The 12,413-nt window shown below is 34.3% G+C and overlaps 1 protein-coding gene across 1 annotated transcript in view; it reads left to right on the plus strand.

Annotated features, from left to right (window-relative positions):
* LOC114054194 (protein spire homolog 1-like) overlaps positions 1 to 12,413 on the plus strand; it is a 137,079-nt gene that overhangs the window by 91,861 nt on the left and 32,805 nt on the right. Inside the window, exon 7 of the mRNA XM_027877358.1 lies at positions 10,871 to 11,040. Coding sequence (XP_027733159.1) covers positions 10,871 to 11,040 — 170 coding nt within the window. The remainder of the gene's footprint in view (positions 1 to 10,870; positions 11,041 to 12,413) is intronic.

The raw sequence follows: 12,413 nt of genomic DNA on the forward strand, positions 1-12,413 counted from the left end.
TTTGTGTTGCATTCTGATCTCTATTCTTATTGGAATCTGTAGGAAAAGAATATAAGGTATTGAGAAAGATTAAGAATTACTTTGGAAATAACAGACTTTCTATCCATAATTCAGCCAGGCTTTTTGGAAGCAATGGAATTTTAAGATGAGTTTTGAATTGGGGAATGAGGAGGATTTTTTTTTTCCTTGCTGGTAATTAGGTTTTTCTTGGTGGCCAAATGAAAAAAGTTCATTTAGCAACATCAAAAAGGATAGGGGTGGGTGGAGTCAAGATGGTGGAGAAAAGCCAGGAAGTTGCCTGAGATCTCCCCAGTTTCCCTTGGAAACAATGTTAAATCAAGTGTCTAAATGGATTCTGGAGCCACAAAACCTCCAAAAAGATGGAGTGAAACAATTTTTCAGTTTAAGATAACTTAGAAGGACTTCAGGAAAGGTCTGTCTCACTTGGATAGAAGGGGAGCACAGCCCAGCACAGTGTCCCAGCAAGCCAGCAGGATGTTCTTAACCACAGCACAGATCAGCAGCCAAGGCCCTTTGGTTCTGGCTCAGCAGGCCAGCTGTGAGACCTCTAGCCCTAGTGCAGATGGCAAACTGCTCCAGAACCCAGGCACAACAGGTTCAAGTAGGCCGGGCCACCCCAGTGCAGTGGGCAAGCCTCCAGCACCTGAGGCCCCCGTGCAGAAAGCCAGTGACCAGGCCACTGGTGCCCAGCACAAGAACCTTGGGACAGTGCCCCGTGTGCCCCAGGAGCAGAGCTCAACTTTAAAAGTGATGAAACAGACATTAAAAATTGGCAAAAAACAGAAAAGAGCCTTGACCATGGGAAGCTACAGTGACATGGTGACAAGGAAGATCAAACTCAGAAGAGGACAGCAATGTCAGAATACCTACATAGGAAGCCTTAAAGGGGAATATAAATTGATATCAGCAAAAGCAAAAATAGATCTAATTAAAAGAGATAAGGAAGGAAACTACATCTTGCTAAAAGGTACCATAGACAATTAAGTAATATCAATACTAAACATATATGCACCAAGTGTATAGGATCCAAATTCTTAGAGAAGTTAAGTGAGTTACAGGAAGAAACAGACAACAAAACTCGTATTAGTGGAGGACCTCAACCTCTCTCTCAGAACTAGATAAATCTAACCACAAAATAAATAAGAAAGAATTTAAGGAGTTGAATAGAATTTTAGAAAAGTTAGATATGGTGGACCTCTGGAGAAAATTGAATGGGAGATAGAAAGGAATATACTTTTTTCTCATCCGGACATAGTACCTACACAGAAACTGACTATGTAAATGATCATTCAAATGCAGAAATATTAAATGCATCGTTTTCAGATCGTGATGCAATAAAAATTAAGTGTAATAAAGGGCCTTGGAAAGATGAATTAAAAATTAATTGGAAACTAAATAATCTAATACTAAAGAATAAGTGTATCAAACAACAAATCATAGAAACAATTAACAATTTCATCAAAGAGAACAACAATAATGAGACAACATACCAAAATTTATAGGATGCAACCAAAGCAGTTCTTAGGGAAATTTTATATCTCTAAATGCTTATAGAAATAAAATAGAGAAAGAGTAGATGAGTGAATTGGGCATGTAACTAAAAAGGCTAGAAAAAGAACAAATAAAAAATTCCCATTTAAATACCAAATTAGAAATTCTGAAAATCAAAGGAGGGATTAATAAAATTGAAAGTAAGAAAACTATTGAACTAATAACTAAAACTAAGAGTTGATTTTATGGGGAAAAAACAATGAAATAGTTTTGGTTTATTTGATTTAAAAAAGAAAGAAGAAAATGAAATAACCAGTATCAAAAATGAAAAGGGTAAATTCACCACCAATGAAGAGGAAATTAAAGCAATAATTAGGAGCTATTTGTCCAACTGTGTGCCAATCTGACAATCTAAGTGAAATGGATGAATACTTACAAAAATATAAATTGCCCAGATTAACTGAAGAGGAAATAAAATACTTAATCCCATTTTAGAAAAAAGAAATTGAATAAGCCATCAATTAATTCCCTAAGAAAAAATCTCCAGGGCCAGAAGAATTTACAAGTGAATTCTACCAAACATTTAAAGAACAACTAATTCCAGTAGTACATGAATTATTTGGAAAATAGGCAAAGGAATCCTATCAAATTCCTTTTATGGCACAAATATGGTGCTGATATCTAAATCAGGAAGAGCCAAAACAGAAAGAAAATTATAGACCAATTTCCCCAATAAATATTGATGCAGAAATTTTAAATAAAATATTAGCAAAGAGATTACAGCAATTTATCATGAGGATAATACACTGTGACCAGGTGGAATTTATACCAGGAATGCAGGGCTAGTTCAATATTAGAAAAACTATCAGCATAATTGACTATATCAATTAAAAAAAACTAACAGAAATCATATAATTATCTCAATAGATGCAGAAAAGCTTTTGACAAAATACAGCACCCATCCTACTACAAGCACTAGAAAGTGTAGGAATAAATGGAGTTTTTCTTAAAATGATAAGTAGTATGTATCTAAAACCATCAGCAAGCATTATTTGTAATGGGGATAAGTAGAAGCTTTCCCAGTAAGATCAGGGATGAAACAAGAATGCCCATTGTCACCACTGTTATTCAGTATTGTACTAGAAATGTTAGCTTTAGCAATAAGAAAAAGAAATTGAAGGAATTAGAATAGGCATTGAGGAAACAAAGCTATCACTCTTTGCAGATGATATGATGGTATACTTAGAGAATCGTAGAATCCTATACTTAAGAGATCCTAGATCTGTTTTTGCTTTTGCTTTGTCTGATATCAATTTATATTCCCCTTTGAGGCTTCCCATGTAGGTATTTTGACATTGTTGTCCTCTTCTGAGTCTGTGTTTTGATTTCCCTTGTCTCCATAGTAGCTTCCTATGGTCAAGGTTCTTTTCCGTTTTTTTGCTAATTTTTTAAAGTCTATTTCATGACTTTTAAAGTTGAGCTCTGCTCCTGGGGCACAGGGGGCACTGTCCCAATGTATACTTAGAGAATCCACTAAAAAACTACTTGAAATAATTAACAACTTTAGCAAAGTTACAGGATATAAAATAAAACCATATAAATCATCAGCATTTCTATATATTACTAACAAAGCTCAGCAAGAGAAGATAGAAAGAGAAATTCCATTTAAAATAATTGCAGACAATATAAAATATTTGGGAGTCTACTTGCCAAGACAAACCCAGGAACTATATGAACACAATAACAAAACACTTTTCATACAAATTCAGATCTAAACAATTGGAAAAATATCAATTGCTCATGTAAGCTGAGCTGATATAGTAAAAATGACAATTCTGTCTAAATTAATTTACCTATTTAATGCCATACCAAACTACCAAAAATCATTTCATAAAGCTAAAAAAATAGTAAAATTCATCTGGGAGAACAAAATGTCAAGATATCAAGGGAATTAATCAAAAAGGCTAGGAAAGAGGAGAAGATGAGGCAGTGAGAATTATTATGGTGTCGTAGGAAAAGCAGTGGACTTAAAGAAGACTTTGATCCCAGGCTTGAATTCTCATGTTACTGGGGCAATTTATTTCACCCCTCTAAGATAATACATGTAAAAGCCTTTGATAAATTATACATTTTAATTGTCCTTGTTATGAAAGAGGTTATATTATACAGAGAGGCTTTGAAATTTAATGTGGGAAATTTGCATGTGCTGCAGAAAGTGATAAGATAGAAGCAGGGTTAGGAGAATTCCAAAAATTTTGAAGAAAATCTTGGAAAGCATGAAGACGTCTAGCGAGCTAGCCAAGGATTTTTTTGGTAGTATAAAGAAAAGGGAATGTATCTAGCAAGTATGTGGGAGGAATTAACATATGTATTAAATATGGATGTAATTGAAAGAGAGCATTAAATGTATTAAAGAAAAGGAAAAAATGAAGCAGATGGAGATCGTGGTTAAAATAGATGCCTGACCTGCCTGGCGCATGCTGCCTCTTATTTCTCTCCCAGGATACCTTGTTGCTTTAGCTACTCTGGCTTGCTAACCCTATGAGTAGCAGTAGGTTGATAGCTGGTAGGAATGGTGCCTCTGTGGTAGGGCTGGGCTGGAAACGGACCTACGGTGGTCTGGTCAGTGTTACTTCTCTGCATGTTGGTGGCAGTTGGTCAGTAATTGTTGGAGCTAGGTCTGGTGGTTTGTAGAACATGGCTACTCTCAAGGCTCTTGGGTTCCGAGTCCTGGGCTGTCTCCATCAGGATCTGAGGGGAAATGGTCAGGTGATAGTGGTTGTTTGACTTGTTTAGCATATGCTGCCTACTTGTCCTGTCTAGAGTGATAATAAAGCTGACCTTTCATATAGAAATAAAACCAGTGGTCAAAGAAAAGTAATAAAAAAGATTAGTTGTATCTTTACCATATTTATCTTGAGACAGTGGCCAAAATATTGTGTAGGGAAAGGTTGGCTAATTTCTTATTTTTTTAGATCAGAGATCATCAGTAATTTTATTTTTCAAGTGAGATACTATTTGTAAAGTGCTTAGTACGATGTCTGGCCAAGAAAGCACTATATAAATGCTTTTTATTTATTCCCTTTAAAAAACAAACTAGAACAAATACTGTATAACCAAATAATTTGTTACTGAAGAAGAAACAAGATTTTGACTTCTCAATATTACGTGAATTTGTACTTAAGAGCACAACCCCAAAGCCAGATTTTTAATATCAAGATTCTTTAAAGGTAGCTATAAATCAAAAGAGAAAAAATGCTCTCCAACAAATTCAATTTTTGGTCACTAAAGTTTGTGTGAAACATTGCTATGTACATTTTTATTTTGGTCTTATGTAAGTTTTCTTTTTTCAAAAGATGTATTTTGTGATTTTTCCCAATCAAAAGTCTACCTTTATCATACATTTATTTTAGAATGTTAAAAATATAGTATGTTTTTCTTATTGTTACTGTACTTCATATTTTATTGATGTTATTTGTAACTCTAACACTACATACCTAGTATAGTTTAAAATTCAGTTTTATGCCAGCTAGCCCCCTGCATTACATCTGAAATCTACTAAGGATATTCTTTAATTCCCCCACCCCACTTTTGTCTTCCCTGTGCTTTTCTAATGCCTGAATTACTTTCTTTATGCTGTTTTTCTTTTTTCAGCAACGCGGCCGCTTAGCATGTCTCACAGTTTTGACTTGTCAGGTAAAAAAAAAAAAAAAAAGAAAGCACTTCCAACACCTGACATGGCGTTTTGTGATTTTTGTGAAGCACGTTTCACTCATCTGCTTGTTTAAACATCTATCAAAAAGAAAACTGAAGGGCTTCTTCCAAGCCACAGTCAGTGAAATCAAAGATTCAGCCTATTTGAGGCAGGAAAAAAAAATCTGTTTCCTACTCAATAGGCATTGTGTGTATATGGAATATCTATTACTTTTGTTACATTGAAAATAAAGTAAACAACTGCCAAGATTTGTTCATATGTTTGTTACAAAATTAAACTCTTTGACATCATTGTTTCAAGGAAGAAAATGTCTAAGGGACTTATGTATTGAGTGAACAATAAATTTTCTAAAGAACAAATCTAAATAGCTTAACTCAGTAATCATTATTTTACTTTAGGATTTGGTCATAGTACTTCTCTTTTCTTAAAAACAAATTTGAAGTGATTGTAGTATTACAAAATTTTGAGGAAGCTCTCTTTTATATGTCATTACCTTGACATGATACATTCAGACCAAATGTTATTACTAGATTTCTTTTCTCCTAATTCCATTAAAACAGTAAAATTATAAGAGCACCATAGTGATTTTATCATCATGTGCCCCAAATGTGAATTACAAAGCTAGACATAATTACTTAAATTAGATTAAATTCAGTGAAACTACTAGTTTTTGAGCTTTCATTTGCAAAGTTATTGCTCTTTTTTAAATTATATATATAAATTAATTATAAATTATTATTAACATAACTCTGAAAATTACAACACATGTCAATTAACCAAGAGTCAAATCAAATGTTGAGTGTTCCACATAATTTTCAAAATAATATCTTAAAATTAAGACGTTTTTCAGATTAGAGTATTTTCTAATCTGCTTAAAAGTGAATAGTTACTGTTAATCATAAGGTATGAGATGAGGCTCCATCAGTTTTTTCCAGAAGTTTCTTTTCCTCCTTAGTATAAATTGTCTGTCAGTATTCAAAGAATTGTTGGCATGTCTTGCCTACAAAATCACATACTAACAAAAGTAGCAGGCTATTAATGTATTATGTTTTTGAGACTAAAATAGAGTGCTAACACTCTAATATGTTCTAGAGTGGTACCACTATAAAACTCCTTACAATTTGTATTCTTGTAGCATTTTCAGCTATGATTTTTATACCAGTTTGTTTTCATAGTACATTAGAGAAGTAGAACAAATTCATTTGATATAATATTTTTAGAAATTTAACTTAAAATACCTATCATATGGCACTTAAATTTGATCATTTGACTGACTACTGAAGAGCCCTTCCTGTTTTCTTTGTTCATTTGATAAATATTACTTTAGCAACCATTTTCCTGATGCATTATCATCCTAGAAAATTTGGTTTGAAAAGGAGACTCCAGGCATTGAGTGTTTGTTGAGTGTATCTGTGTTACTGCTAATGTCCAGAACTGGGTATTCTCTAAAGCAATTTGGCTGAAATCGAACATAATGAAGGGGAAATCTGCAAAATATCAAATGACATTAATAATTGTTACTTGATATCATCAGTCACACGTATACAGTAAACTGTTGACTGCAGAAATTCACATTGGACGCAGTCCAATAAATATTAGATATGGTTGGCTCATCTGAGCATCATATACATGTTTATATGTATTTATACATATAAACATATATGTGCACATTCATGCCTATGTTTGATGTCGATAGCTTAGAGAAAGATGATCCAACTGAAACAAAAGCCGGTATTTTCAATGCGGAAGAGTAGCCAAAATTTTTTTATGTCATTGCTTGATATTTATTGTATGTTTATGGCTTCTAATTACTGTTTTGTTCATATTTCCCTAGCTGTTTTAAAATGCATTTTCCATTAATGCTTTCTCTTTCAACAAATCACTGTTCTAAGAATATAAACTGAAAAGCTTGACCCATTCTGTTAACCTAAAATGAAAGAAGTGAAAATCCATTTCCTTTCTAATAATTATTCATAAGTTCACGTTGAATTTAAAGATGTCAACTCATATTAGATCTTTTTATTCCTAGTGATAAATCTGTACAACATGTTTAACAAATCATAAATTTATTACTTGGATGTGTAAAAATATTTTTTTACATGTATGTATTAAAATTTCAAATTATATATTCGTCTTTTAGAAATTAGAAAACTTAAGAGTTGCAAGGGACCTCAGCATCCATCCAGTCCTACCTATAGCCAAACAAAACAAAACGAAAAAAAAAAGAATCTCTGATACATTTCTCACAAATTGTCATCCAGAGTCTGCTTGAAGACTTCGGACAGGGAACATATTGCCTTCTAAAGCAGCCCATTCCACTTTTTGTTAACTAATGAATAGAAAATATTTCCAGTGATCAACCTGAATTTTCCTCTTTGCAGCTGCTAAACATTGTTACTGGTTCTGCTCTCTGGGTCAGAACAAGTCCATGCTTTGTTCTCATGACAATTCTTATACTTGAAAACAACTCATATGTGCCCCCCGCCTCCCCAAAGCCTTGTCTTCTGGCTTGCCTCCCCAGTTCCTTCAGCCAGTTCACATTTAGCATTGATCAGTGTCTTTTACCATCCTGATTGCCATCCTCTGGAGCAGTGGTGTCACACTCGAATAGAAATGGCTGTGGACCACATGGCGACTTAGTTTTAAAATGTGATATTATCTGTGTTTTGTTGTATTTATATTTATTTTGTTAGATATTTCACAATTACATTTTAATATGGTTCTAGCCACACTTGGGAGTAAGGGCTGCATGCAGTGTCACGTATTTGACACCTGTCCTCTGGATAGTCCATAAGTTATCAGTGTCTTTTCTAAACTGGCCTGAACACAGTGTTCCACATGTGTTGGGGCTAGGACAGCTTTTCATTATTCAGTACTGCTGAGTTTATGATTATACAAATAATGTCAGTTTAAAAAATTGGTAATCAAGAGAATAAAATGATTTAGAAATTTTACAAAAAGCGTAAGAGCACATTTCTATTATATCAGTCACATACATTATAACTAGGAGACTTTTTTTCCAAACAAAAATCAGTTCTGTGATTTCATGAGTGTAGGAAGCTCCTGGTGAAAACTCTCTCTAACAATACAGACATATACCTGCTCTCAAATTTGTGGGCTTAGAGAGTTATCTGGGCCCAGAGAGGTTAAGTGATTTACTCAAGGTCAAATATCCTCTATGTAAATATGTGTCAGAAGTGAGACTGGAGCCCAGGTCTTTCTGACTCCAACGTCAGTTCTATCCACTACATGTCACTGCCTCTCATAGGAAATCTATCAACACTACAAATAGCATATGATTAAAGGATTGTGATATATATGTATGTGTACATATGCACATATAAGAGAATATAGCTACACACAGATCTGTCATATCTATTTCTTTCACAAGTAATGCATGACTGAGTATTAAACATTTGGAATTATGTATTCTTTCTTACTAAATGTAATATTTTGGTACTATACAAAATTTCTATTCCAGGAATTTCAATGAACAGACAATAAGTTTACTGGAAAGTTTCTAAACTCTATTAATGTAGTTTACAGTATTATAGAGAGATAAAGTAAAAGGCTTTTAAATTTTATTTAGAATTAAGGTAGTTTTGTTTGAAGTTCTGATGTTTGCCATCATTTAATAGTTTTAGGAGTATTAATTCAGGAGTTCAACCCTTTGATGATAATCATCATCATCATCATCATCAAGCCTTTTTAAAGAATTTGTTATGTGCTAGTCACTAAGCTAAGCACATGGGGTGATACAAAGAAAGGCAAAAAATGTGGTCCCTGCCTGGAAATCCAGTAATTGCGACCGGGTAAAATGGTGGTGCCTTGATTGTCTGTGGAACTCTCAAATATCACTACATGAAAACATGAGCTGAAGCATATAATAAAACCACCCTATCTAATGAAGGGGTTGTGATGAAAGAGCTTTATAAACCTCAAAGTGTTACCTCAATATGAGTTTATACTATTAGAGTTTCCTTTCCTAAATATTCAGTAAATCATTTAAGCTTTATTTTAATAATTTTTAAATTGTTTTTATCTTTTTCTCAGGTTTACAGATTTTCCATGGCTATTCAAAGTTAAGATCTAATCTGTTAGCCCAGAAAATACATGATGAAATTTATGGCTGAGATAATTTTCCATGTTTGGGTCATCATTTCATTTACTAAAGAGGAAAATTAGTTGGACTCTTATCTATAGTGACATTTCAACATTAATATAAGTTCATGTTTTATTTATTCAGTGCTTTCCTTATTTCTTTAATGAATTTTCAGTCAGTCTGGCCTTGATGAATGTAATCCATCTTCTTTTCACTCTAATTTATTTACATATATGTATATAATCACCTATGCATAATTCCATACATGTATAACCATACACATGTGTATATATGTGTAATTTCATGTGCATACACACATGTACATATATGTGAAAGACAGTGTGATAAGTGGATAGAGAAGGGGGTATCAAAGTCAGGAAGACCCTGTTTGGTTCATCTCTGACACACACTGGCTAGGTGACCCAGGGAAGGTCGCTTAGGGTCTCAATGCCCCAGGCAATTCTCTGAGAACTTAACATTAACTGGTAGTAATCCTGGTGAAAAGCTTAATTTAGAAAGGCCAACATCACCCACTGCATCTGGGTCATCTGCCAGTATAGCTGGGATTTAAATCCAGTTTTCTTTTCAGCATTCCCTGCTCTTTTAGCCAGTAAGATGCAAACCCTCTGTATTGGTAGAGAAGGTTCTTCCCTGGGAACTCCTTATACTTAATGACATTACAGGTCTAGTCAAACAAAATTCTGTATGTTTTTGTTAAGTACACATGCAGATGAATATATATGAATACAGGTTCATAAATTTGGAGCTGGGAAAAATGTGAGAGGTCATCTAGTCCAACCCTCTAATTTTGTTGTTGAGAAAACAGAGGCCCAGAAATGTACAGTGACTTTCCAAGGTTACATAGGTATTAAATAGTAGAGCCAAGATTTTAAACCAGGTCCCTTTCCAGCTGTACCATGCCATTCAATTACTTCAGTTTGCTCAACTGTAAAAAGGGGATAATAATAACACCCACCTCACAGGTCTGTTGTGAGGACCAAATGAGGTAATATTTATAAAAAGTACTTAGCATAGTGGCACATAGTAGGTGCTATATAATTATTCTCTTCCCTTCAGTCTTCTTAAATGTGTGAAACCAGACCTCTTCCTCACTTGTAACAGTGCATTGTTATGCTTTTTTTTAAAAAAAAAAAAACACAAAACTAATTTCTTCTCTTCTTCACCTGTTTTCTGCAGCCTCATTAGAGAGAGTAAATTTAGTATTTCTGGGTCCCAGTGTCTGCTTCTATAAAATGAGGAGGTTAAATATCTAAGATCTCTTCCACCTCTGTGTTCTAACTTGAATATATGAATAAGGTGACCCAGCCACAGTGTCTTTTAAGTGGGATTTGCCAGTTATTCTTAAATATGATTATCTCACACGTGCTCTAATAAATTTTTTTTGTAAAAAAAATTGAGATTAAAATCTGAAATATTATATGGGAAATTGTTTCTTTGTGTGTGCTTCCACATGTATGTTTTGGTTTGTTTTGATTGCCTTTCTTAGATCACAACATGTGCTTTTTTGTTTCTTTTACTAGATGTAACCACTCCTGAATCTCCAAAGAAAGGGACAGAAGCCTCTGTGTTGAATGGCAGTTTAACACCACAAACAAAAGCCAATGGTGTAAGTGGCCCACCAACAACAGTGCAACGGAAGAAACTCCTTAAAGCTCCAACTTTGGCTGAACTGGACAGCTCTGAATCAGAGGTAAAGTAGTCCAGCTTTCTCCAGTTCAACATGGAAACTTCTCTCTTCAATATAGGATACCTGGACACCACTAAATACAGTACTTCAACTGGTATCTAACTTTTTCTTAGTTTTCTAATCTCTTAGGTAGGAAGTAAAATTCAGGGCATTTATTGAGAAGTGGAATAGTGACTCAATCAGGTACCACTTAGCCATGACCAATTCAGAATGAACATGGATGGCATCTACAATTTAAATCAACCTGGATATATAACATCTGTTATGTTCACAGCACTATGCATGGCAGGGATATAAGGATAAAAATGAAATAGCCCCTGAATTCAATGAACTTACTTTGCTGGTGAGTCTCTTTTCAATACTAGATATTCTTTTAACCAATAAGATCCGACCTTCATCACAAACCTAGTTTTGAATGGTATTGGTCATGTAATCCCAGCTATTAAGAAAAAGTGACCAGGATACTTGGACAATTAGAAACAGGGAGCTATTAGATAAAAGGAGGGGGCCAAAACCACAGAGAGAAACAATCTATTATATGAGGTCAGGGAAAGTGTTTCATCATGTACAGAAAAGGATTCTTATCATTAGCCTAGACCATGGAAGGCATATTAGATGTCCTGCCATTAAAAGCCAGTCCTTTAAATACTCATAGGTGCAGGAGTTATATAAGCACTGTACTAAGCACTTTACAATTATTATCTCATTTGACCCTCACAACAGCCCTGGGAGGTAGGTGCTATTACCATCCCCATTTTACAGCAGGGTCACACAGCTAGTAAGTATCAGAGATTTGGATTTGAACTCAAGTCTTCATGACTCCAGGCCTGGCACTCTATCCACTGCACTACCTAGCTGCCCCTAGGGTTGAAATGAAAAGCAACTAAATAATAATATACCTTGTTTGATTATATATTTTCTTCATTCATTTAGCATATTCTTTTATTCATAAAAAATCGAGAAAGATTTTTCATGTTTTCATAAATGAAACCCTGCCCCCACATATTCATGCATGCTATTTTCTACTTTAAAATAGTAATGATAATGCCAACAAGCTTCTCTTAAAAAAAAAAGAAAGAAAGAAAAGTATAAAATTAAAGGAGCAGCTGGAGAAAGCTACTTAGCATTCATTCTTCTATTCCCAGTTGTTTTTTTTTTCCTTCCTTGTCCCTTTTTGTTTTTTATCTCTGTTGGCTTGTAACTCTAGTTATATGGATTGATACAAGTAGAATTGGTGGCTATGTAGGGAAGGGGGGGATGCCTGGAAGCAAATGGAAATGTCAAGAAGCATGGGGGTATTGACCTTTTCCTGGGGTAAAGTCATTTAATCTCCAAACCTGAAACATGAAAGAAAAAATTAAATGTAAACAGGTTTC

This window comes from Vombatus ursinus, unplaced genomic scaffold, assembly GCF_900497805.2.
Source record: "Vombatus ursinus unplaced genomic scaffold, bare-nosed wombat genome assembly UNPS02014812.1, whole genome shotgun sequence".
Lineage (NCBI taxonomy): Eukaryota > Metazoa > Chordata > Mammalia > Diprotodontia > Vombatidae > Vombatus > Vombatus ursinus.